At 36.5% G+C, this 26,229-nt stretch overlaps 1 protein-coding gene across 3 annotated transcripts in view; it reads left to right on the plus strand.

Moving 5' to 3' along the window:
* Positions 1–26,229, plus strand: part of KNL1 (kinetochore scaffold 1) — a 75,756-nt gene that overhangs the window by 36,919 nt on the left and 12,608 nt on the right. For 2 of the 3 annotated variants that reach the window (XR_006602855.1, XM_004751112.3), the window contains exons 10-17: positions 398–5,464; positions 7,480–7,618; positions 8,229–8,296; positions 9,121–9,219; positions 19,624–19,739; positions 21,194–21,284; positions 21,871–21,987; positions 23,616–23,703. Coding sequence is in view for 2 of the 3 variants with exons in the window: in XM_004751112.3 (XP_004751169.1) it covers positions 398–5,464; positions 7,480–7,618; positions 8,229–8,296; positions 9,121–9,219; positions 19,624–19,739; positions 21,194–21,284; positions 21,871–21,987; positions 23,616–23,703 (5,785 nt within the window). In the remaining variant the exon portion in view is untranslated. The remainder of the gene's footprint in view (positions 1–397; positions 5,465–7,479; positions 7,619–8,228; positions 8,297–9,120; positions 9,220–19,623; positions 19,740–21,193; positions 21,285–21,870; positions 21,988–23,615; positions 23,704–26,229) is intronic. The other variant, XM_013055420.2, reaches the window with a different exon arrangement.

The following is a 26,229-nucleotide window of genomic DNA, read 5'->3' on the forward strand; positions in this document are numbered from 1 at the left end:
AAATTAGCCTTCATGCTCTTAGCCCTTTCTAAGTCTATTTTACTTAGAATGAGAATGACCTATCTAATATAGTAATTAGAATTTTCATTATAGTTACATTTGATATTGTCAGTCTTTTTCATTTTTAGTCATTCTAGTTGGTGTATAATTAACCTTTTATTTGTTTTTTATTTGATCTTTTATTTGTTGAAAAAAACTGAAAGCATTTACAAACTTTGAAAAAAAATGTAATAACAAATTACATGCTACATACCACACCACTGTTTCAAACAAACCAGTGTATAATGAAGCCATCATTGAGGATTATTTATATAGTACTATATACAGTACATATTATAAAATATTTTTCTAAAAGGTTGCATTTGATCTGATCTCCTATATTTTGTTTTCATTATAGATTTCAATTACAGAACACAACCATGAAAGGAAACATGCAAATGACCAAACAGTCATCTTTTCGGAAGAAAACCAGATGGACCTAACAACAAGTCACACCATAATGATTAACAAAGGCCTTTTAGATTGTACTAAAAGTGAAAAGTCCACTAAGATAGATACTACATCATTTCTGGCTAACTTAAAGCTCCATACTAAGGATTCAAGAATGAAAAAAGAATTAAATTTTTCCATGGATCAAAGCACTTCTTCAGAAAAGAAAATAAATTTTAATGATTTCATAAAAAGATTGAAAACAGGAAAATCTAATGCTTTTCCTACAGGACCTGATAAAGAAAATTTTGAGATATCTGTTCATCCCAAACAATCAAATAGGGCCTCTTCTGTACATCAAATGCATGTGTCTCTTAAGGTAGATGAAAATAGTAATAATATGACTAGAATCTTTAGAGAACAAGATGATGGGATGAATTTCACCCAGTGTCATACGGCCAATATTCAGACTTTAGTTCCCACATCCACGGAGGCCAGCTTAAGGGAATTTAAAGGTGATGATATTACAATTTATGGCAATGATTTTATGGACTTGACAACTAATTACACTATACAGAATTTACCCTCAGCAGATAATTTATCTAATATAGAAAACCAAACTCAAAATGTCATGATGGAAGTTATGACAGATTATGGAACTGAAGATCCAGGAAGGAAGACAGTCTTTAAGAATAAACCAAATGCTGCTTTTCAAGACCCTTCTTTAAACCCTAATGGTGAAATACATATTACCAAAAGTCATATTACAGGGACAGAAACTCACATAGCCACACAAACTTTTAACCAAGATGCCAGCACTTTGGCCATAATCCCAGGATCTATATGTTCCAGCTCAGCTACTCAAGATTATAAGACATTTTTCTGTCCTAGTAGTAATGATGCCATGGAACTGACCAAGTGTCTCTCAGGTATGAGAGAAGTGAAGAATTTGCTGAAGAATGATAGTAATTATTCTAAAACTTATCCCAATCCAGATGCTATCTCTCTTCTTACAGAGAAAACTATTTATTCAGGAATGGATAACATGGACTTTACCAGGAGTCATACAGTTGTGATAGATAATCAGATTTTTAAAGAAGATCACACAAATACACAGAGAACAGATACACCAATATCTGAAAAAGAAATGATGCTCCAAAATCTCATAAGCAGGTCAGAGGATGGGGAAATGAATATAAATTGTAGCTCAGTTCCTCATGTATCTAAGGGAAGATTACAGCAGAGCCTGGCAAATTCTTTGTCTATTTCATTGACTGACAAAAAGACTGAAATTTTCACAGGTGAAGATATGGATTTGACTAAAAATCACACAGCTAACTTGGGAAGTCAATCTCCTCTTATATCTTGCAATCTAATATCTGAGAATACTGGTAAATTTCACTCTCACAGCAAAAGCCCTTCAGATGAATGGAAAGAAATTAACAAAAGTCATACTGAACCATCCCAACAGCCAGACATAATATCTATAAACATTCCAACTGACACCTGGAGTAAAGAAAAAGATCAAGCTTTAAAGACTGCACCCTATCTTGGTAAAGATTCTCCTCAGTCAGATGATATTAATCAAGACATAGCAACAGGCCACAGAAATCTTGATAAACAAATAGAACTGGGAAATAATAGAAATACAGTTTCATGTGAGGCATCTTTTTTTCCTACCACAGAGCCACTATTTTCATTAGAAGGACAGTCTACCATGAAAAATCATAATATTGCTGTTAACAGTTACACAGTGAAATCTGTATCAGGCCAGAATTCTAAACTGCCTGAGCCACTGAGGAAAAGAGTAGGCAATCCCACACCTGACTGTTCCCATAACAAGACAATTATTTGTTCAGAGGAGGAACAAAATATGGATCTAACCAAGAGTCACACTATTGTCATTGGATTTGGTCCTTCTGAATTACAAGAATTGGGTAAGACTAATTTAGAAAATACTAACTGCCAGCTGACAACAGTAGACAGAAAGATAGCTGTAAATGTTGAAAAATGTAATAAAAGTCCTACAGAACAAACTGGAGTATTTGTTTCTAATGATAATATAGACATTTTAGAAGACAAAAGCATTCGAAAACTTGGATTTCAGAATGAAAATCAAGATGTCAAAATTTATGGAAGAAAAAGTGTTGGCAGGCAAAAAGTTAATAAGACTATTGTGTTTTCAGAAGGTGATGAGAATGATATGGATATCACCAAGAGTTATACAGTGAAAATAAGTCATAAAGCTTTATTATATGAACAAGATTCCCATTTGACAGAAACTTCTAAAACTGTTTTGTATACATGTGGGCAAGATGACATGGAAGTCACTAAAAGTCACACAACTGCCTTGGAATGTAAAACTGTCTCACCAGATAAAATAACCACTAGGCCTATAGAAAAAACTGTAATGTTTATAGATAATTACAATGAACTGGAAATGACAAAGTCCCACACTGTTTTCATTGACTACCAAGCAAAGGAGAGGACTATGTTTACAGACAGACTTGACTTTGAAGTATCCAAAAGGAATAGCCTAGAAAAGCCAAAAGTGTCACCTGCTTTTACTGAGGAGAATGTTTCCTTTCCAGAGAATGGTAAAAGTGACCAATCAGCAGCAAAAGTCAATGAGCTAACACTAGCAAGGGGATGGTCTAACAATGGTCCTATAGAGAAAGCTGTAGGATTTATAGCTGGTGATAATATGGAAATATCTAAATCAAGCTTTTGGGAAAATAATGAAGATGTACAGAAGCCCGAATTTCTGAATGAAACTATATCAGGCAAAAGTCAGAGAAGGACGAGCCTTAGACTAAAAAATAACAAGACTGCTGCATTTTCCAAAAATGAGAAAAATGATATGGATATCACCCACAGCTATACAGTAGAAATAAACAATACTGCCCTGGAAGATAGAGAGGATTCCCATTTGGTGCATTTGGCAGGAGATTCTAAAACTGTTTTGTATACATGTGGGCAGGATGACATGGAGATGACTAGAAGTCACACAACTGCCTTAGAATGTAAAACTGTCCTACCAGTTAAAATAACTACCAGGCCAATAGAAAAAACTGTACTGTTTGTAGATAATCACAGTGATCTGGATGTCACCAAGTCCCATACTGTTTTCATTGATTGTCAAGACACAGAGAAAATTCTTCAAGAATACCCTAAATTTGGAATAACTAATGGAAAAATCTTGGATATTTCTTCTCATAATGATGGTAGCTCTGTTCAAGAAAACATTGAAAAACAAGCACTGGCGGTAGAAAACAAAACTGTTCTTTACACTAAACAAAAGCATCATGTGATACCTTCTGTTCCTACTAATACATTGTCTGGGGGTCAAAGTGAGTTAGAAATTATCAAATTCAAAAGCACTGTGGATGGAGAGGTCATGGGGAGTGTTGTAGACCAGGCCTGCACACTGGAAAAAGCCAAAATTGAAAGCTGTCAGTTAAATAGTACAGATAGAAGAAATATGGATTTTACAAATAGTCATGCAACTGCTATGTGTGGATCCAGTGATAATTATTCCCATTTACAAAATGCTATTTCCTGTTTTGATAATTTGGAGGGGAATGCCATGTCCTTAGGTGATAAAGATGAGAAAACCAGTAATTGCCCAGTACAAAATGATCTTACTTATGTAAACAATTTAGCCAATGAATATTACTTGAAATCTAAGGGACTGCCTCTCTCTGCTTCTTGTTCTTTGTTAGAAAAGGAAAAAGTGACTGGAACCAATATCAAAGGACAGCCAGACTCTGTTAAAACAGTGCTCAAAGATCAAGATCTGAATAAGGAGCCCCCAAATTTAAGAGCTAATCAAACTTTACTACCTAGTCAAGATCTGGGGGAGATAACTAAACCTAATTCAAAACGAGTATCTTTTAAACTCCCAGAAGATCAAATGGAGGGCTTTGTTGATATGCCAGAACATAATTTAAAGATGACCTTTGTTGATGATGTTTGTGTTACTTCTCAGCCTCATCTCTCAAGCCAGCTACCTCCATTACCTCAACAAGGACAGATAATTGTGAATAAAGATGAAATGATATCAACTCATGCTGGAAATAAGAATTTAAATATTGTCATAGAAAATTCCTCTGTACCTACATGTGAAAATGAGTCCAAAATGCTCAATAATGACAAACAGTTTACTATAGCCTGTAAAAAAGAGCCGAGGAAGAATATTCAGACAGCTGAATGTGATACAGATTTTCACAGTAATTCAGACTTGCCTAAGCAAGTTATTCAAACTCATGCTAATTCTAGAGAAGCATTGGATCCTGCAATTGCATCTAATACTGCAAGTTTTAGTAGTGTCACATCTAATCTGAATAATTTTAATGGAAAACCTGAAGAATTTTTAAATTTCCAAACTCCTCATGTACCACCTTCCCCAGAACAATTACTTGGATTAACAAATAAGGCACACAATCACATGAGTATAGTGCAAGCTACAGAAATACATAGTATTAACACAATGCCCAGCAATGTTGAAGATGATAGAGATGAAGAAAGTAAAATTTCTCATGATGGAGCTGAAACTAACTCTGTACCACTCACGACAGTTGTAAGAGATAACGTGAGGCGATGTTCCCTGGGAATATTTTTGCCCAGACTGCCAAACAAGAGAAATTGTAGTGTCACTGGTATTAATGACCTGAAGCAGTTTCAAGCAGACACAACTGATTTAAGTCACTTAGAAGCTCAACCAGTCTCCAGTAAGGAGTCAAGCATTGAATTTGGTGCAGCTAAACTGACCTTAAGTCCATCTCAATATATAAATGAGGAAAACCTTCCTATATATCCTGGTGAGATTAATTCCTCAGATTCTATTACCATAGAAACTGAGGAAAAGTCTTTGATTGAGACATATCAAAAAGAGGTCTTGCCATCTGAAAATAAAACAAGAGAAACCTGCAATAGCCAAAAAAGAACCTGGATACAAGAAGAGGATGATATGCAGAATGAGAAAAAAATCAGGAAAAGTGAGATTAGGTTTAGTGATACTGCGCAAGATCAGGAGGTAAGCTCTGTCTTGAACTAAGGAATGTGTTTTTAAGTTATGAATGTTGAATTTTAATTTTAGTCTTGAATGAGCAGGAATTGATTATTTCCAATTATAGAGCTAGGGAAATATCCCTGTTTAGAATGTTAAGGTATTATTTGACTAACAGCTAGACTTAAAAACAAATCACAAAAAATGAAATGGGAAGTAGTACAAAAATTAATGTAATTGTGCAATCTGTCATTGTGATTTTGCATTTGGAGAATCTCTCAGCAGGGTATATGTAGTTTGAAAAGTTAAATTCAGTCTAAATATCTGAAGGGTAAAAAAAAATCTTTTTGTTAGACAAACTGCATGAAGAAAAGCTCACCTGAATTTTCTTGGTTTATGAGGATATGTAAAAGCTAAGAGTTCATTTCTTTAGTGGTTGAGAGAATGCCTAGGTCAAACCCAGTATCTCAAGATGAAGAAGTGAGAATTTGAATTTATGAGAAGAGGTTATAGATTGTTTTAGAGTTTGAGGGAACATTCATTTAGATAACTTAGAATAAAACCTGTCATTCAAACTCAGTTTTATAGATGGAGAAATGAAGATTAGAAAGTATCAGAAGGCGGCACCTGGGTGGCTCAGTTAAGTGGCTGCCTTCAGCTCAGGTCATGATCCCAGGATCAAGCCCCATGTCAAGGCTCCCTGCTGAGCAGGAAGTCTGCTTCTCCCTCTCCCTCTGCCTCTCCCTACTGCTTATACCCTCTCTCTCAAAAATAAATAAATAATTTTTTTTAAAGTATCAGAAGTTCATAGAAAACAAAATTTAATATGTGAGTAAGCTTAGAAAAATATTTCATTAGTTCTGTTTAATGAGGTCCTGAGGAAATGGTTCCTCTGTGAAGCTTTGAGAATGTAGTATCAGTGATAGAAAATTTATAACTGAATGGATTATATGAAAATTAGTATTATTTTGTTCAGTAGATATTGAGTATCTCCTGTGTCCTAAGTACTGTTTAGGTGCTTGGACTACATCAGCAGGAATTTAGAGGAAAAAAATCTGTTTTCATGGAGATTACATTCTAACATTTAGACAAAGGTTATATTGTCATCAAAAACATATGTAAGTAGGTAGATGAAAATGGCATTTAAGGCTGTAAAGTCAAATGGTTAAAATGATAAAAGCAGGACCACATCACTTATTTGACATCAGCCAAAGGAGTCTTAGTCACCTGGGGAAAAAGTCTAAAACCTGGAAATAAGTTTCTTTGTTGCTGTAGCCAGAGTCACTATGAATAGCCAATATTCTATGCTGGTTTATTTCAATGTGGTAGTCCTGACCCTAGTGACTAGTAGTTGAATAATGGAATAGGTCAACGTTTGGCAACTCATAGGATCTGGCTTTAACTTAGACACATCTGAGAAACAATTTGCTTATACAGTATAATGTACAAGCTGATTTCTATATATTTCTATAGATTCTTTTTTTAATTAATTAATTATTTATTTATTTTATTTTTTATTTGACAGAGAGAGATCACAAATAGGCAGAGAGGCAGGCAGAAAGAGAGAGAGAAGGAAGCAGGCTCCCCGCTGAGCAGAGAGCCCGATACTGGACTTGATCCTAGGACCCTGAGATCATGACCTGAGCTGAAGGCAGAGGCTTAACCCATTGAGCTACCCAGGCACCCTATTTCTATAGATTCTTAAATAAAATTACTTTGAACTCCAGGGGCACCTTTTAGCTCAGTCAGAGGAGTATGTGACTCTTGATCTCAGGGTTGTGAATTTGAGCCCCATGTTAGGTGTAGAGATTACTAAGAAAAATAAACTTTAAAAAAATTAAAATAAAATTACTTTGAACTCTAAAAGCCCGATAAATTGCTTATTACTTATTCCAGTTTGTTACTAATATATTTCATATGATTGTAGATAAATTTTATGAAGTAGTCCTTGTTAGTGTTCAACAAACAATTATTATGTGTATTATAAGTGTATTATAAGTCATAACTTCAGGCTGATGATGTTCCTTAACTGATAATTTCAGGTTTTTGATCACCATTCTGAAGGGGATATAGATAAAAATGCTAACAGTGTTTTGATAAAAAGCCTGAGCAGGACACCATCTAGTTGCAGCAGTTCTCTTGATTCAATCAAGGCCGATGGGACCTCTCTCGACTTCAGCAGTAAGATCTTCATGAAGACTAAATAATAGAAGTCATCTGCTTACTTGACAATAATAAATGTATTTCAGTTCAGAAGATATTTGAAATTTATTTAAGCTTTTTGGGAGTTATACATAGTTGATGAGTAAAATAATTTTAGTTTATATTTAATGTTTAATTACTTTAATAAGTTGAGAAGTGATAGACCACGAAGGGTAATTGTCTTAAGAAGTTTATAATTAGAGGTGCGTGGGTGGCTCAGTTGGTGAAGGATCTGCCTTCAGCTCGGGTCATGATGCTGGGATCCTGGGATTGAGTCCTGCATTGGTCTCCCTGCTTGGCTGAGAGCCTACTTCTCCCTCTGCCTGCCACTTCTGCTTGTACTCTTTCTCTCTCACTCTCTGTCAAATAAATAAACAAAATCTTTTTAAACAAGCTTATAATTAGTGGAGAAATATTGGATGGGATCTTAAAACAATAGTATACTCGCCCTATAAATGACTCTTCCCAAAAAGATCCTAGTCGATAACTTTAAGAGCGTGAACCACACATAAATCTGAATGATAATTAAAATTAAGCTTACACTTTAATTTTAATTTTGACTTATTACCTGAATTTGCTTTACTTCTAGCACAGCACAATAGTCAAATGGAATCACAGTTTCTCAGAGACACTATTTGTGAAGAGAGCTTGAAGGAGGTATGTTAAACTATTTCTCATTTCTAATGCAACTATAGTCCCTATTTTGTTTTCCAATTTTTTGTTGTTTGTTTGTTTTCAATTTTTAAATTTTTTTTAAATCATGAAATATTCGGGGCGCCTGGGTGGCTCAGTGGGTTGAGCCTCTGCCTTCAGCTTGGGTCATGATCTCAGGGTCCTGGGATCGAGCCCTGCATCGGGCTCTCTGCTCAGTGGGGAGCCTGCTTACCCCCTCTGTCTCTGACTGCCTCTGCGAGTACTTGTGATCTCTGTCTGTCAAATAAATAAATAAAATCTTTTTTAAAAATTTAAAAAATTAAGAAATATTCAACTATATAGAAAATTAGCTTTTTTTTTTTTTAAAGATTTTATTTATTTATTTGACAGAAATTACAAGTACACTGAGAGGCAGGCAGAGAGAGAGAGAAGGAAGCAGGCTCCCCGCTGAGCAGAGAGCCTGATGCGGGACTCGAACCCAGGACCCCGAGATCATGACCTGAGCCGAAGGCAGCGGCTTAACCCACTGAGCCACCCAGGCGCCCCCAGAAAATTAGCTTTTTTGTTAAGGACCCAGCATGGTGATTGATTATAGGGAGTAGAAATCATAATTAGAAGACCTGTGTTTTGTTGTTTGTTCCCAATTCTGTTGTCACTGAGTAACCTTAAGAAATAATACTAAATAAAATCTGTTCATGTATAGCTTAGAAATATTTGGATATTTCCACTAACGTATGCAAAATACTATACACTAGAAGCAAAATGGGCTGGTTGTAATCAAAATGACCTCACCTTGACTATTGTGCAAACTTTTTTTCTTTCCTCAGAAACTGAAAGATGGAAAAATTACACTAAAGGAGTTCTTTATACTTCTTCAGGTCCACATTTTGATACAGAAACCTCGACAGAGCAATCTCCCAGCCAAAGTAAGCGCAGTTTCTTGGCAAAATAGTTATCTCAGTTAAGATGTATTATACTTGTTTATTAAAGTACATCAAAACAAGTGTTTATTAAAAAAATAGAAAAATTATCTAAGGAAGCATATTTTCTTGCAGGAAGTTTTTCTATAGTAAGTGCATTGTGGTTAGCATAAAAATTGTTTTTGCGGGGAACACCTGGATGGTTCATTCAACTCTAACATCTGACTCTTGATCTCAGCTCAGGTCTTAATCTCAGGGTTATAAGTTCAAGCCTTGTGTTGGGACTCCAGCATAGAGCCTTCTTAAAAACAAAGAAATTAGAGGTTTTTTTGCTAATATAGAATTTTATAAGGTAAAATTTTATTTTTTTGCTCATTCCTTGCCATGTATTTTGTCTTTGATACTTTCTCCTGAACATATGCTTTTTCCCCGCTATATAAAAATCCAAATACAGCAGAAGGTTTTAATAAACATTTTTCAAAATCAAAACTATGTGAGCTTATATAATATTTGAATTGTACAATCAACAAATTCATTTAAAGGATTAGTAGAAAAATTTGTGTCAGTTAATAGGGATTATGTTTTTCTCTTAAGTCTGTCAAACATTTACAAAAATTAATTATGCCCTTGGCCACAAAGAAAACATTAACAAGTAGAAAAAAATGGAAATTTTAGGGACAACATCATCTGATCTTAATCCAATAAAATTAGAATGAATAAAAGGACTATAACATTCTTAACTTATTGGAATTTAAGAAATACACTTATAGATAACGCTGAGATCAGAGACGAAATCAAGACTGTTAAGAAATCAAAGTAAAGGAGAATATTTAATACCAAACATATGGGACACACAGCAAAAATTATACTTAGCAGGAAATTAAAAACCTTAGATAACGTTGTTATTATAGAAGAGAATCTAAAAATAAAGGAGTTTTTAATGCTCACTTTAAGAAATTAGAAAAATGAATAATAAAATAAAACCCATTAAAAAAGCAAGAAGGCAGGGGGCACCTGGGTGGCTCAGTGGGTTAAGCCTCTGCCTTCAGCTTCAGGTCATGGTCTCAGGGTCCTGGGATCAAACCCCGCATGGGGGAGGGGTGGTCTCTGCTCAGCAGGGAGCCTGCTTCCCCCCTTCTCTCTGCCTGCCTGTTTGCCTACTTGTGATCTCTCTCCCTCTGTTAAATAAATAAATAAAATCTTTGAAAAAAAAAAAAAAGCAAGAAGGCAGAATTAATACAAATAAATGGTAAAGCTAATGAAACAGGAAACAAAATTAGTAGAAAGAACAGCAAATTCCAAAAGCTGGTACTTTGAAAAGACAATAAAATAAGAAAACCCTTAAAGAGCATAATTAAGAAAACAGAGAAGGCTAAAATATAGATGGTTAGGAAAGAAGACATGTCCACAGAGTAAAAGAATTTTTTTAATTCATCAACTCTGACAACAAATTTTAAGACCTAGATGATTTTTTAGCAAAATATAAATTACCAAAGTTAACCTAAAAACTGGAAAACTTTTATTATCATTGAAAATTTTATTTTATAATTTACCTTAACATAATCACTAGATCCAAATGAGTTCTAGCTAACTTTTATTTTTTTAATTTTTTATTTTTTTAAAGATTTTATTTATTTATTTGACAGAGAGAGATCACAAGTAGGCAGAGAGGCAGGCAGAGAGAGGGGAAGGGAAGCAGGCCCCCTGCTGAGCAGAGAGCCCAATGTGGGACTCGATCCCAGGACCCTGAGATCATGACCTGAGCCGAAGGCAGCGGCTTAACCCACTGAGCCACCCACAAGCCCCTCTAGCTAACTTTTAAAGAATGGACCTACACAACAGCACCTGGCTGGTTCAGTCAGTAGAGCACGTGACTCTTGGTCTCAGGGTTGTGAGTTTAAGCCCCACATGAGGCATAGAGCTTATTATAAAAAAAAGTTAAAGGAAATAAAAAGGGGGAGGGAAGAGGGAGAAAATAAACAAGGAAGAAAGGAAGGATGGATGGACCCACACAAATATGGGCATTTGGTTTATGATAAAGATGCCACCGCAGAAAGTGGTCTTTTCTGTAAATGGTGTTGCATCAGTTGGTTATCCATAGGAAAAAATGAGCTTTGTCCCGTAGTTCACACTATACACAAAAATTAAGTCTATATAACACCAAAAACACAAGTGACAAAAATTGGTGTTCATCAAAGAAACTTCTGTGTTACACAGGGGTACCTGAGTGGATCAGTAAGTTGGGCTCCTGACTCTTGACTTCATGATCTTTCAGGGTTATGAGATCAAGCCTCATGTCGGGCTTGCACTGGGCATGGAGGCTGCTTAAGTTTCTCTACCCATCTCCTCCATTTGCTCCTGCTGTCTCTCTCTCTCTCTCTAAAGAAATATAAACAAAATACTTCTGTGGTACAAATGATACCATCAAGAGAGTGAAAAGACAACCAACAGAATGGGAAGAAGCATTGGCAAATTATACCCAGAATATATCAAGAACCTTTCAACTCAGTAATAAAAAGACAACCCAATTTAAAAAATAGTCAAAGGATGTGAATGAACATTTCTCTGAAGAACACATACAAATGACAATAAGTGTGGAAAAAAACCGTTTTCAGCATCCTTAGTCATTAAGGAAATGCAAGTTAAAACGACAATGAGGGGTTCCTGGGAGGCTCAGTCAGTTGAGCATCTGACTCTTGGTTTTGGCTCAGGTCATAATCTCAGGATCCTGAGATTAAGCCCTAGGTGGAGCTCCAAGTCAGGCTCCATGCTCAGCAGGGAGTCTGCTTGAGATTCTTTCATAGTTCCTCTCCCTTTGCCCCTCTCCTACTCACATGCACTTCTCTGTTTCTCTCACTCTAAAATAAATAAATAAATCTTTCAAAATAAATATATAAATAAAATTATAATGAGTTACTACTGTACACCCACTATAATGGCTATAATCCAAAAGAAAATAAAAAGTGTTGGCAAGTATATAGAGAAATTAGAATTTTCATACATTGCTGGTGGCAGTGGCACAGCTACTTTGGAAAACAGTTTGGCAAAAAGTTAGACATAGGGGTGCCTGGGTGGCTCAGTGGGTTAAAGCCTCTGCCTTTGACTCAGGTCATAATCCCAGGGTCCTGGGATCCAGCCCCGCATCAGGCTCTCTGCTCAGCAGGGAGCCTGCTTCCCTTCCTCTCTCTGCCTGTCTCTCTGCCTATTGTGATCTCTGTCTGTCAAATAAATAAATAAAATCTTAAAAAAAAAAAAGTTAGACATAGAACTATTATAAGATTCAGCAAATTCTTCTTCTAAATATATTCCCAAGAGAACTGAATATATGCATCCACACAAAAGTTGTACATGACTACTATTCATAATAGCCCAAAAGTGAACTCTGGTTAGTGGTTACTTGGGGCCAGGATAAGGGTGGAAGAGAAGGGAGAGTGACAATTAATGGGTACAGGCTTTTTTTTTTTTTTTAAAGATTTTGTTTCTTTACTTGACAGACAGAAATCACAAGTAGGCAGAGAGGCAGGCAGAGTTGAGTGGGGAGGCAGACTCCCTGCTGAGCAGAGAGCCCAATGTGGAGCTGGGCCTGGGATCATGATCTGAGGACCCTGGGATCATGATCTGAGACTAAGGCAGAGGCTTAACCCACTGAGCCACCCAGGTGCCACAGGTACAGACTTTTTTATAGGGGGATGAAAATGCTCTAAATTAGATTTTGATGGTTGCATAACCCTGTGAATATAACTTAAAAAATTATCTAATTGTATACTTAAGTGGATGAATTATGATGTGTGAATTAAATTTTAATAAAGCTATTAGAGCCTGGGTGACTCAGTTGTTAAGTGCCTGCCTTTGGCTCGGGTCATAATCCCAGGGTCCTGTGATCTAGCCCCACATGGGGCTTCCTGCTCAGCAGGAATCCTGCTTCTCCCTCTCCCACTCCCCCTGCTTATATTCCTTCTCTTGCTGTTTCTCTCTGTCAAATAAATAAATAAAATCTTAAAAAAAAAATTAAAACTATTTAGAGGTGCCTGGGTGGCTCAGTCAATTAAGCACGTGATTTCAGCTCAGGTCATGATTCTGGGGTCCTGGGGTCTAGCTCTGCATTGGGCTTCCTGCTCAACAGAGAGTCTGCTTCTCCCTCTCCCACACCTCTGTTCGTGCATTTGCTCTCTCTTTCTCTCTCATAAATAAATAAATAAATAAAACTTTTAAGAGACAGCTATGTAGAAATAAATCAATTCCAGTATTGTATATCTAAATGTGAAGTATAAGGTCACGTGGGTGGCTCAGTAGGTTAAAGCTTCGGCCTTCAGCTCAGGTTATGATCCGGGGGTTGTGGGATTGAGCCCCATATCGGGCTCTCTGCTCAGCGGGGAGCCTGCTTTACCCTCTCTCTCTGCCTGCCTCTCTGCCTACTTGTGATCTCTGTCAAATAAATGAATAAAATCTTAAAAAAAAAAAAATAAATGTGAAGTATAGGGGTGCCTAGATGAGTGAGTTGGTTAAGCATCTGATTTCTGCTTAGGTCATGATCTTAGGATCTGAAGATTGAGCTCTGTGTCATGCTTCCCACTCAGTGGGGAGTTTGCTTGTCCCTCTCCATCTGCTTTTCCCCCTGCTTGTGCTTAATTTCTTCCTCTCTCTCTCAAGTAAATAAAATAATTTAAATAAATACATAAATATGTAAATACATAAATAAAAACAAATAAATATGAAGTATAAATCAAAGATGGAAACGGAAAAATGAACACACATCTTTTGGGTCCCCAACCTCATTCTACCCTTCTCATTAGCATCATCTTGCTTTAGCTGTAGATGGAAAGTAGAAATCTGTCTAGGTATGGATCCAGAGCCTGCATCCTTAGAAAAGCAGAAAAACCCAGGGGACTGGGAGAAAACAGAGGGGAAAGATAAGAGCAAAGAGGATGGAGACAGGGTAAAGAGGGAGAGAATACCTCAGGAGCTAACTGAATCTTCCTGTTTCCTCTCAGGCCTTGCAGAGGTCAGGAAGGTTAGTGTTAAGGAAATAGATCTGGGAACAAACCCATCAAGAAAGAATTTATGCTATCCCAGAAAAGAAATTTTAAAATCTTAAAGTAGGGAAAGGACAAAGAGATAGACTATATATGAACCATGGAAAATGAAGTTTATAACTAGGGGCATCTGATACAGGACTTAGGTAACTGTGAATCTCTTGGGAACTGGGGAGAATGTTCTTTTTATTCTTTTTTAAAGTAAGCTCTATACCCTGTGTGGGGCTTGACCTTGTGATCCTGAGATCAAGAGTCATATGGCTAGGGTGCCTGGCTGCCTAGTTGGTAGAACATCCAACCCTGAATCTTGGGGTCATGACTTCGAGCCTGATGTTGGGTGTAGAGATTACATTAAAAAAAAAAAAAAGTCTCATGCTTTACCAGCTGAGCCAACCAGGTACTCCTGGGGAGAGTATTCTTGAGGCAAATGGGGAATTATGTGCTACCCCTTATAGACACATGTACAGCACTCATATGTGTTTGCAGTTACAGAAACTCAGCAGGTATCACCAGCAAATAGTGCTATTGTAGTGCCCCACAACCCTCAGCATGCCCATGGAGTGCCTCAGGCAGAAGTACCAAAATAACACCCTTTCCCTTCTCAGTGAGGTTGAAGAACTGCAGGTAATCCTTCCAGGCCTGAAATACCAGGGGTTGATTGTGCATAAATTGGGCACATAATCAAAATAGATAAATGAAGGGAGGAGGGTGGCTTGTGTACATGATCCTGGGCTCAAGATGCAGCAAATTAACTTAGCTATTGCATACAGCATAGGTGGATACAGCCAATATGTACCCACAGTGCATTAGCCTGATATCCATTGACACTTGAATTCCTGATGAATCTCTGGGAGTGTGGTCCTGTGTTTCACTGGTGGTTATGGAGGTCCAAGAAGAAACCTACCCTTTTTCAATTCAAAAATTATCAGCTGTTGTTTTATCTCTACATATCCCTACTCCCCACCTGTTATTTTAAAACAAATTCCAGGGGGCGCCTGGGTGGCTCAGTGGGTTAAAGCCTCTGCTTTCGGCTCAGGTCATGATCCCAGGGTCCTGGGATCGAGCCCCACATGGGGCTCTCTGCTCGGCGGGGAGCCTGCTTCCTCCTCTCTCTCTGCCTACTTGTGATCTCTCTCTGTCGAATAAATAAATAAAATCTTTAAAAATAAATAAATAAATAAATAAAACAAATTCCAGGCATCATCAATTTAACATATTTCAGTATGTATTCCTGAAAAGATGAGGACTCATTTTAAAAATAAATACACATATAATAATCATACCTTAAAATGACTATTCAATCAGTATTTATATTTCCCTGATTGTCTTTTCATTTTATTTTTAAAGAGAGAGTGTGTGAGCAGGGATGGGGGGTTGAAGGGGAAAGTGAAGCAGGCTCCAAGCAGAGCCTAATGCAGGCCCCATGTCATGACCCTGAGTTCACAATCTGAGCCGCGACCTGAGCCGAAACCAACTGTCGGATGCTTACCTGTCTGCACCACCCAGGCACCCCAAGGGAGACAGAGTATCTTAAGCAGGCTCCATGGCCAGCACAAAGTTTCACTTGGGGCTCGATCTCACAACCCCAAGATCATTACCTAAGCTGAAATTAAGAGTTGGACACTGACTGAGCCATCCAGGTACCCTCTCCCTGGTTTTCTTAAGCATTATTTTCCCGTTTACTACATTGAGTTTACTAAATGAGGTTGAAATATTATAATTAGTAGATATCTCTTAATAATCTTCTAAATAGTATTGTCCCCTTTCATTTCTCTCTCCTTTTTTTTCTTTTTGATGAAGAAACCAGGTTTTTTCGTGGGGTTTACCAGAGTGTGTATTTTACCAATTATGCACACTCAAGTGTTTTTTTAACCTGTTCTCTGTCTCCTGTATTTGTAAGTTGGCAGAGGCTTTATCAGATTCACTTTTTTTCCCCCCAAGTTCACCTTATAGTCGTACTTCCATCAGGAAATAAAGTCTGGTTATGATGCATAGGCAGCCATTAAATCATTATCTAGATCTAGTAATTCATTAGGAGTTGTAAAGTAGTAGTTGTAAACTAATGCTACCATTTATTGTCCAGATACTTCTATAAAAAGAAATGTTTCTTTGTCAATCATCTGGCTCCTATATGAAAGCATTTAGCCATTTTCCCAAGGATGCCTGATTTCTTTGAGTAAGAAAACCATGTTTAAAAAGTACAGTCTGGGGCGCCTGGGTGGCTCAGTGGGTTAAGCCGCTGCCTTCGGCTCAGGTCATGATCTCAGGGTCCTGGGATCAAGTCCCGCATCGGGCTCTCTGCTCAGCAGGGAGCCTGCTTCCCTCTCTCTCTCTCTCTCTACTTGTGATTTCTCTCTGTCAAATAAATAAATAAAATTTAAAAAAAAAAAAGTACAGTCTGGGTTCTAGTGTTGCCTTTTCTTTTTGAGCCAGTGCATAGAGCTTTGATTTTTATTTATAAGTCTAGCCTTAAAAATGTCTTTAAGAGAGTCAACTTCAGTTATAATTACTTTTAGCACTTTTTTATACTTTCTTAGCACATCTTCTAGAAGATGTGTTAGGAATAGAGGAAGGAGATTAAAACCTCATTCAGTTACATCCTTTTAATTTATCAAATAAAAGTAGAAAGTGAGAAAAAACTAACATTTGTTAGATTATTTTATGAGGCCCTGGCTTGAGTAACCTTTAAAAACAAACAAAACCTTTTACTATACTCTTAGGAGATGGATCAATATTGTGCCCAATTTATAAATGAAGAGACCAAATCTTAAAGTGGTAGAATTACTTATTCTGTACCATACTGCCTATGAATAATGGGCAGTTGTGGGATTTTGTTTGTTTTGGCTTTTTATATGTAATATGATGTAAAGAATTGACTTGGATTTCTAGTACTGCATAAAGGACATCAAAAAGTCGTTGGATTATAACATATCAGATAAAGGGCCAATATCCAAAATCTATAAAGAACTTATCAAACTCAACACCCAAAAAAGAAAAAATACCATCAAGAAATGGGCAGGGGTGGGGCGCCTGGGTGGCTCAGTGGGTTAAGCCGCTGCCTTCGGCTCGGGTCATGATCTCAGGGTCCTGGGGTCGAGTCCCGCATCGGGCTCTCTGCTCAGCAGGGAGCCTGCTTCCTTCTCTCTCTCTGCCTGCCTCTCTGTCTACTTGTGATTTCTGTCAAAATAAATAAATAAAATCTAAAAAAAAAAAAGAAAGAAAGAAATGGGCAGGGGACACCTAGGTGATTCATTGGGTTAAAGCCTCTGCCTTTGGCTCAGGTCCTGATCCCAGGGTCCTGGGATCAAGCCCCACATCATCTGGCTCTCTGCTCAGCGGGGAGCCTGCTTCCTCCTCTCTCTCTGCCTGCCTCTCTGCCTACTTGTGATCTCTGTCAAATAAATAAATAAAATCTTAAAAAAAAAAAGAAAGAAATGGGCAGAAGACATAAACAGACATTTCTGCAAAGAAGATATCCAAATGGCCAACAGACACATGAAAAAGTGCTCAACACCACTCAGCAACAGGGAAATACAAATCAAAACCACAGTGAGATACCACCTCACATCAGTCAGAATGGCTAAAATTAACAAGTCAGGAAACAACAGATGTTGGTGAGGGTGCAGAGGAAGGGGAACCCTCCTACACTATACTGAGGAAACAGTATAGACTTTCCTCAAAAAGTTGAAAATAGAGCTACCCTATGACCCAGCGACTACACTATTGGGTACTTACTCCAAAGATACAAATGTAGTGACCAAAGAGGCACGTGCACCCCATTGTTTATAGCAGCAATGTCCACAATAGCCAATCTATGGAAAGAGCCTAGATGTCCAACGGCAGATGAATGGATGAAGAAAATGTGGTATATATATATACGGAATATTATGTACCCATCAGAAATTGAAATCTTGCCATTTGCAATGATGTGGATAGAACTAGAGGGTATTATACTAAGCCAAATAAGTCAGTCAGAGAAAGATAATTATCATATGATCTTGCCGATATGTGGAATTTGAGAACAAGGCTGAGGATCATGGGAGAAGAGAGGAAAGAAGGAAATAGGATGAAGCCAGAGAGGGAGACAAACCATAAGAGACTCTTAATCTCAGGAAACAAACCTGAGGGTTGTTGGGGGGTAAGGATAGGGTGGCTGGCTGATGGACATTGGAGAAGGTATGTGCTATGGCGAGTACTGTGAATTGTGTAAGACTGGTGATTCACAGACCTGTATCCCTGAAACAAATAATACATTATATGTTAATTTAAAAAAATATGTTATGTTAACATATAAAAATATGTTAATTTTAAAAAGTCATTGGATTTGGGGCACCTGGCTGGCTCATTCAGAAGAGCATGTGACTTGATCTTGGGGTTATAAGTTTGAACCCCATGTTGGGTGTAGAGATTACTTAAATTATTTTTTTAAAAATCATTGGATTAGATCTATAAAACTTTTTTTTTTAATTTTTTTTTTTAAAGATTTTATTTATTTATTTGTCAGAGAGAGAGAGAGCGAGAGCGAGCACAGGCAGACAGAGTGGCAGGCAGAGTCAGAGGGAGAAGCAGGCTCCCTGCGGAGCAAGGAGCCCGATGTGGGACTCGATCCCAGGACGCTGGGATCAGGACCCGAGCTGAAGGCAGCTGCTCAACCAACTGAGCCACCCAGGCGTCCCTATAAAACATTTTTTAAAATAACCAAATTTTGGGCGCCTGGATGGCTCAGTGGGTTAAAGCCTCTGCCTTCAGCTCAGGTCATGATCTCAGGGTCCTGGGATCGAGTCCCGCATCGGGCTCTCTGCTCAGCAGGGAGCCTGCTTCCTCCTCTCTCTCTCTGCCTGCATCTCTGCCTACTGCGATCTCTGTCTGTCAAATAAATAAATAAAATCTTTAAAAATATATAAAATAAAAAATAAAATAACCAAATTTTTACTACCTTATTTTACATATGCCAGAATAATTTGAATTCAATGATAGAAGATAAGATAGAAGTAAAGATCAGGACTAGAGAATGAGAGTAGAAAAGAATAATCTAGGAAACTGGTATCTTTTTTCAGTCTTTTAATGAAAGGGTTCCTGATAAGTGTGAATTTTTAGGTATTGATTTTCTTAAAACCACACAAGCCATTTTCAAATCACTATTCAAACACATGTGAGGGGAACATCCATTAAACATCTGTAGGAAATAGACTTTGATGTCAGAGACTTGTATTCACATTCCAACTAATAGGTTACTGGGTGTATCAATTTCATAGGGTAATCAAATTTTTCTTCATAGAACTTTAAAATAAGCCCACTGAAACTTGAAACAGTTCTTAAATATGGTTTTGTCTCCAAACTACCAGTTTTGAGGGACTGATTTTCTTTTTTTTTCCAGTTTACTGTAAACACACCACCTACTCCAGAAGACCTGATGTTAAGTCAGTATGTTTACCGACCCAAGATACAGATTTATAGAGAAGATTGTGAGGCTCTTCAGCAGAAGATTGAAGAGTATGAAAATTTTTGTGTGTGTGTTTTGTTGGATGGGTGGATAATCTGTGTGGTAAGGTTTTAATTAGGCATTGACATAGGAAAAAGTTCATAGCATTAACTGGCAGTATCATACGGAATGTGGAAAAGAATCAGGCTCATAGGCAGACAGATTGAAGCTCAATCCTGTTTACAGTACTCGCTATGTAACTTTATGTAAGATATTTAACCCTTCATTTCAACATCCATAAATTAGGAATAATAATACCTACTCAGTAGGTAGAAATGAGCAGTAGCATTAGTGTATATAAAATATTTTCACACCATTTGTAGCAGAAAGTGTGTCCTCAGTAAATAGTTAAAAGGTTATGATATCATGAATTGATTGCAAAAGAACATCGTCAAAAGTAGATAATAGGAATTTATAAATTTTAGATAATAGGAATTTATAAATTGTGTCTGAAATCAAGATTATCTTCGGGTTTATAGTTTTATCACAATTTGTCCTTGATTTGCAGGTCAGAAAGTACATGATATTACACAGATTATTGCTCAGTGCTTTGGTATATGTAGATCCAGCATACTAATTTACAGATTAGGTATATCTAAATTCCCTCAGGTATATTAGACTTGCAACCCAAAATATATTTTATATCATGCTTATCTAGAACTATTCAACTAAATTTAAACCAGCCTAACAAACAGAAAAGAAATAAAATAATTTTTAAAGAACTATTTAGTTTTTAAACTAAAAACTTAAAATGCTATTAAATTATAATACTGCGGATTTGCCTGATTCTGATTCATTCAACAACTATATATTGAACACCCACTCTGTGCTAGGCACTATACTAAGTACTAGGGTTCATCACTGAATAGGACAGTAAAATTTTTTTTCTTCATGTTGTTTGAAAGAGTTAAGTGTCTAAAAATTTGTCTTAGAATGTTTCATTTTGAATAAAATAAGATCTTACACACAATGCACAGTCTGTTTAGATGTGGTCTACTGTTTGATTTTATATTTATGTTCTTATATATAATATATTCCAACTCTGATAGAAATTGATTTCTCATTAATAAGAGACTAATATATAATTTTGCTATGTTTACAAATACTATTGTATAAAGGTGAGAGAAGACTGGGAACTGACTTGGGAACTTTTACTTAAAGTAATAGCTACAAGTTCACAATTATCCATTGATAGGCCCTAAGGATTCTTTAAAAGCAACATGTTTTCATATTGGAACAAGTTGACTGAGATTGTAAGGGAAGTTTTTCTGATTTATAACATTCATGAACTGTTCTACAAGTGTTGAAATAATCAGGCTGACCACTGTTCTTGAGTTAATTTCCCCCTTTTTTAATATAGAAAAGGACTAGGAAGGATTAAGTTAAGTATGCCTGTAAATCTGAGTTGATTCATTCAAGTTGACTTCTGATCCCTGTGCTAATTATTAACTTTTCTATATTTTAGATTAAAGCTTTCTGCATTGAACCAGGATAAACTGTTGACTGATGTAAATAGGAACCTGTGGGAAAAAATGAGACACTGCTCTGATGAGGAGGTATTTTTAACTCATTTTCTGAATAGGAATCAGTATAGACATTTTGAACCTGTTCATTGTGAAAGAAGTAACTGTTACTTGATAATTAGTGACAAGTTCTTTAACTTTTCAGGTATAATATGTTAGTGAGGTTTTTATTTAATTACATGAGTAATTTTTAAAATACATAATCTTTTTTCAAACCAAAATGTCCAATTAAATATATGAAATATGTTTAAAGTTCATTTAGAATTTCCTCCTACTTGTATCACCTAGATTTAGATGAGGAAATGATTTACTTTAAGTGGTTAAATAGAACCTCATTTATATTGCTCTAATATATTAAGAGTTTTATTAATTTAGGGCTTATCATTTTCTAATTTGTACTATGAAAAGTGATTTAAAAACAAGAATTAAAATTAAAATCTTTGGGTTTGTTTTTAAATTACTAAATGTTATTAAGTTTACAAATGAGATGTGCCCTGCCTTAGGAATCTGTCTAGGATAGGCAGAATAGCCCACAGCAGCTGAACCAGCCTTCCCAGACCAATTGTCTTTCTTAACTCATTTGTTTTAGTACACCTTAACCTTTGATTTTCCCTTGCAGCTGAAAGCCTTTGGAATTTACCTGAACAAAATAAAATCACGTTTTACCAAGATGACTAAAGTCTTCACTCATCAAGGAAAAGTGGCTCTCTACAGCAAGCTGGTACAGTCAGTTCAGGTAACTTGAAACAGTTAACAGCATAGAAAGACAGACGTATTAAAGTTACTTTATAGTGGTTGTAGAATACGAAGAATGTTTCCTAAGGAACATGGTTCATAAAGACGTAGGTTTCAATTTATCAAAAGTGGGAAATCTGGCATCTTGAGTAATTCTAGAATATATTTACTAATATGGACCTGTGTCTCGTCTCAAATTTGCTATCTATTATACATGTTGAAATAAAATAGTATAGGATTCTGCTCTTCCATTGCTAAGGACTATACTGTAGTATTATCTACCTCATAGTCCAGACCCAACTGTGCATGTTTATTTTTATTTATTTATGTTTTTAAGTAATCTTTATACACAACGTGGGGCTCAAACAACCCCAAGATCAAGAGTCACACGCTCTACCAACTAAGGCAGCCAAGTGCCCCTTTGTGTGCATGTTTAAAGTCGCATTTCCTAAAATGAGTGTACTCTGCATTAAAAAAAACTCTCTTTCCATTGGCAAATAATTCTGAGAAACATTATCTGCCATATTCTCCTTTGGAGAAATGTAATAGGTAGCATAATAAAGTCTAAAGTCAGAAATCGGGCGCCTGGGTGGCTCAGTGGGTTAAAGCCTCTGCCTTCAGCTCGGGTCATGATCCCAAAGTCCTGTGATCGAGCCCCGCATTGGGCTCTCTGCTCGCCGGGAGCCTACTTCTTCCTTTCTCTCCACCTCCCTCTCCGCCTACTTGAGATCACTCTCTCTTTCAAATAAATAAATAAAATCTTTAAAAAATAAATAAAGTCAGAAATACTTTTTTTAAGTCTAAAAGGAACAAAACATGCTATAATTCTATTTAGTTATTTGACCACAGAACATTTTTTTAGGAATTCTTTTTTCAGCGGCACATGGGTGGCTCATTCGGTTAAATGTCTGCTTTCAGCTCAGGTTATAATCCCGATGTTCTAGGTTTAAGCACCTGTCAGGCTCCCTGCTCAGCAGGGAACCTCCTTCTCCCTCTCCTTCTGCCACACTCTATCTCTCAAACAAATAAATATGATTTTTAAAAAATAATTCTTTTGGGGGAGCACCTGGGTGGCTCAGTTGGTTAAGTGTCTGACTCTTGATTTTGGTTCATGTAGTTATCTCAGGGTTGTGAAATTAAACCACAAGTCATACTCCACACTGGGTGTGGATTAAAATTCTGTTTCTCCCTCTCCCTCTATTACTCTCCTCCCCCATCTGAAAAACTTTTTAAATAAAAATAAAAATTCCTTTTGGGGGAGAGCATCTGGCTGGCTCAGTCAGTGGAGTGTGAGACTTTTGATCTCAGAGTTATAGATTTGAGCCCCATATTGAGTATAGAGATTACTTAAAAATAAAATCTTTGAAAACAAAAATATTGTTTTAAGTAATATGTATTTAGCATCTTATATTACATGGAAATACTGTAATAAGGGAAAGTACAAAAATAAGTTTATATTAATCTGTTATGTATGCTTTTTAAATACATTTTAAGTCCAGACTTGAAGCTTTGACCTTCATTTTAAGATTTTCCTGTTCATGATATAGCAGTATGTGGAGAGTTTAACCATTTATAATGTTTAAATATTTTGTTGAGGTTTAACTTGACAATATAATATTGTGTGTTTAGAATGAGAGGGAGAAACTTCAGATAAGGATGGATGAGATGGAAAACGTACTTAAGAAGATTGAAAACTGTCTCACTGAGGTTGAAATAGGTAATGTGTTTTGAATACTTTTCCAAAAGAAAATTTAATTTTGTCTAAATGCTTCCCTACAGTACGGATTGCTGGTATCACTTATGTCAAGCCTTGTATTAGCAACTTGAGACATTAAATTAGAGCAAAATAAAATTCCTTTCCTGTGGTCATCTGCAACAATCAACAAGAGATGCTCAAGATAATAAATCTCGTGGGACGCCTGGGTGGCCCAGTTGGTTAAGCTGCTGCCTTCAGCTTGGGTCATGATCCCAGGATCCTGGGATCGAGTCCCATGTGGGGTTCCTTGCTCAGCAGGGAGCCTGCTTCTCTCTCTGCCTCTGCCTGCTTGTGCTTTCTCTCTCTCTCTCTCCCTGACAAATAAATAAATACATTAAAAAATCTTTAAAAAAAAGTTAATAAATCTCTTTAGAAAGCTCTTCATAATCTAGACCATAATCTTATTTTTTAAAATAGATGAACTTACTATCTTTGAAAATGATCTCTCCTTTCAGTTTGATCTCTCATATTTCCGCAATGTTAGTGTTATTGTCCTGAAACTGCTTTCTCAAAGATCACAAAATTCCTCGTAATTATCAAATTTGGAAGCTCTTGGCCCTTAACCATCTTGACCTCTCAGCATTTGATACTGCTGATTATTTTCTTTCTGAACCTTTCATCTCCCTAAGCCTCTGTGATATTGTACTACCCCGACTATTTGCTTTCTTCCTGAGTATTTCTTTTAGTCCTTCTGTTTGTCTCTCTCTAATCTCCTGTGTAGGCATTTAGATTTTATCATCTACTTATTTCTATGTTCTCTCCCTTACTGCTTTCATCTGCTTTAACATTTGTATTTATATAAATGATTCCCAAATTCAGTTAAATTCACCTGATACTGTGCTTAGCATCAGAAAAAAAGATATTGTAAACACAGATTTTGACTTTCAATAGCTTATAATTATTCTGAGCTAAGGCATCGTTAGCCTCTCTCTTGAGTTCCAAACTTAATCTTTCTAGCTTCCTGCTGAACCTCTATGCAAAAATATCTTTAGGTACCTTAAACTCTGTGTGAATAAAAGGGAATTTATTGTCTTCTCCCATTTCTAAAATAAAGTCTGAAAACTTGCTCTCATATGATGTTTCTTATCTATATTGAAGGCATTGCTATTGTTATAAACTGAACTGTAAAAAGCTAAAAACTTGCATTGTCTTTGAGTTTCTCTTATCAAGTCCTGACATACCTACTTCTTCAGCATCCCTTGTATTCTTTCCCTTTCCCATTAAGGCTGTCATTAATTCTGATGTGCTATTTCAAGTTTTCTAACTAATCTATCTACACTCTTACTTCATTCTATCTCTTTCCAGTCCAACCTGTGCATTGTTGCCAGATTAAATAATTATGAACAACAGTTTTCATTATTTCATTGAAAAACTTATCTTTCCATTTATAACAAAGTCCAAACACCAGACCTTGACATTTAACATTCTCCATTTTTTTTCTCCAGCCCTTTATAGATCTTCCTTCTTACACGATTTACTTTTAGTTTTTATTATGCATCCCAAATTCCAACCAAATCTTGTCATCTCTATGCAGTAGTGCCACTTTGTCTTTGCTAGTACATTCTTCTGTTTTCTACCAAAGGAGGTAGTCATCATCTCCCTTGAGTTCCTATAGCTATTTTGTTAGTCCTTCTTATAGTAGCCATACATCTACTTGTAATTACAGTTTCTTTTGTGTAGTTTATCTCCCTAACTAAATCGTAAGCTCCATGGAAGAATCAGCTTTATTTTTGTCCATATCCCTCAGAGTTCTTAACACTATGCTTTGTTTCTAGTATAACTGCATTGCATTGATAATACGAATTCCATAATCTTGACTGCCCTATGCCTTTGTTCATTACCTTTCTCTCTACTTCACAGACAAAAAATAGAAGGTATTAGGCTACAACTTCTAAACTTCCTATTGCTAAACAAACTTTTATATATCTATATTCATTCTTTCATCCATCCTTCTTTTCCCTGAGAACAATCTCTCCACCTAAACTTTGAGTTCCATCCCCTCTTCTTAGGAATTTCATATCACTGAGTTTTCCTTATCTCTTGTGTAGTCCCTGCCTCCTCTATAAACGATATATTCACCTCTCTTTTATCTTTAAAATACCAAAAACCACACTTCCCTCTCTAACACCTACTAATAAATAGCTCTCTATTTCTTTCTCATTTCTTCATTATTCCTTGTGCAAATACACTGAGTACCTTCTCTGTGCCATGTATAGTGCTCAGTGCTAAGAATACTATGGTGATAAAAAAACAAAAACTTAGGAGTGCCTGGGTGGTACAGTTGGTTAAGCAATCTACTCTTGGTTTAGGGTCAGGGCATGATCTCAGTTTTGTGAGATCAAGCACCACCCACAATGGGCTCCAGCTCAGAGTGTAGTCTGCTTAGATTTCTTCTCTTCCCCCATCTCCTGCTTACGCACATGCTCACTCACTTGCACTCTCTCTCTAATAAATAAATAAATATTTTTTTAAAAAACACAAAAATTT

Source organism: Mustela putorius, unplaced genomic scaffold (genome assembly GCF_011764305.1).
Source record: "Mustela putorius furo isolate JIRA1106 unplaced genomic scaffold, ASM1176430v1.1 tig00003898_pilon_pilon_pilon, whole genome shotgun sequence".
Lineage (NCBI taxonomy): Eukaryota > Metazoa > Chordata > Mammalia > Carnivora > Mustelidae > Mustela > Mustela putorius.